General features: G+C 43.9%; 1 protein-coding gene across 1 annotated transcript; it reads left to right on the forward strand.

The window, feature by feature from the left end:
* Positions 1-546: 546 nt before the first annotated feature.
* LOC128068962 (olfactory receptor 10G9-like) lies at positions 547-1,482 on the forward strand. The gene has a single exon (XM_052662243.1). It carries the CDS (start codon positions 547-549, stop codon positions 1,480-1,482), a length of 936 nt encoding a protein of 311 aa, XP_052518203.1.
* Positions 1,483-1,704: the final 222 nt, after the last annotated feature.

The following is a 1,704-nucleotide window of genomic DNA, read 5'->3' on the forward strand; positions in this document are numbered from 1 at the left end:
ATGTCCATCAGCAGATGAATGGATAAGAAAGCTGTTGTACATATACACAATGGAGTATTACTCAGCTGTTAAAAAGAATTCATTTGAATCAGTTCTGATGAGATGGATGAAACTGGAGCCGATTATACAGAGTGAAGTAAGCCAGAAAGAAAAACACCAATACAGTATGCTAACACATATATATGGAATTTAGAAAGATGGCAATGACGACCCTGTATGCAAGACAGCAAAAAAGACACAGATGTGTATAACGGACTTTTGGACTCTGAGGGAGAGGGAGAGGGTGGGATGATTTGGGAGAATGGCATTCTATCATGTATACTATCAAGTAAGAATCGAATCGCCAGTCTATGTCTAACGCAGGATACAGCATGCTTGGGGCTGGTGCATGGGGATGACCCAAGAGATATTATGGGGAGGGAGGTGGGAGGGTGGTTCATGTTTGGGAACGCATGTAAGAATTAAAGATTTTAAAATTAAAAAAATTAAAAAAAAATAAATTAAAAAACAACGACAACAACAACAGCAACAAAAAAGTGTGGAGAAATGACAAACATGAGTCTAGTGACAACGTTCATCCTCACGGGCCTTCCCCATGCACCAGAGCTGGAGATGCTCCTCTTTGGAATCTTCCTGGTGATCTATGTCCTCACTGTGGTGGGGAACCTACTCATCCTGCTGGTGATCACAGTGGATCCCCGTCTGCACACCCCCATGTACTACTTCCTGAGCAACCTGTCCTTCATTGACATGTGGTACTCCACGGTCACTGTGCCCAAAATGCTGATGACCCTGGTGTCCCCAGAAGGCAGTCCTATCTCCTTTCCCAGCTGTGTGGCCCAGCTCTACTCCTTTGACTTCCTGGGCAGCACCGAGTGCTTCCTCTACACTGTCATGGCCTATGACCGCTTCCTGGCCATCAGTCACCCTCTCAGGTATGCCAGCATGATGAGTGGGAGGACGTGTGCCATCCTGGCCACAACCACGTGGCTCAGTGGCTCTCTGCACTCTGCTGCCCAGACCACACCGACATTCTGTTTACCCTTCTGCGGGCCCAACCAGACCCAGCATTACATTTGTGATGCACCATCTGTCCTCAAACTGGCCTGTGCAGACACGTCCACTGTGGAGATGGTGATCTTTGTCAACAATGGGGTGGTGGCCTTAGGTTGTTTTTTCCTCATAGTGATGTCCTACGTATCCATCGTCCATTCCATCCTGAAGATCCGCACCTCAGAGGGGAGATGGAGAGCCTTCCAGACCTGTGCCTCCCACTGCACTGTGGTCCTTTGCTTCTATGTTCCCCTTGTTTTCATTTACCTGAGACCAGGCTCCAAGGAGGTTGTGGACAGGATTGTGGCTGTTTTCTACACTGTGATGACGCCCCTTCTGAACCCTGTGGTCTACACCCTGAGGAACAAGGAAGTGAAGAAAGCTCTGCTCAAGCTTAAAGACAAAGTAATATATTCACAGAGCAAATGATCCCTGCAATGTAGACTTGCTCATTTAAGAAATACAGCTAAATAGTATAATATAGCATAGAAATATCATATAGTACAATATAGTAATATAATTTTTTCAATGTGAAATGTATTTGTCAATAGTTCTCCATATTAAACTTTAAACAAAATACTTAGAAATATTTGTTTCATTATTTATTATTAAAAAAGTAATATTTGTTTCACATATTTTTTAAAGGAATTT

This window comes from Budorcas taxicolor, chromosome 25 (assembly GCF_023091745.1).
Source record: "Budorcas taxicolor isolate Tak-1 chromosome 25, Takin1.1, whole genome shotgun sequence".
Taxonomy (NCBI): Eukaryota; Metazoa; Chordata; class Mammalia; order Artiodactyla; family Bovidae; genus Budorcas; species Budorcas taxicolor.

Excerpts from the sequence above, each read along its gene's own strand:
- LOC128068962 (XM_052662243.1), top strand. The coding sequence starts at position 547 with ATGACAAACATGAGTCTAGTGACAACGTTCATCCTCACGGGCCTTCCC.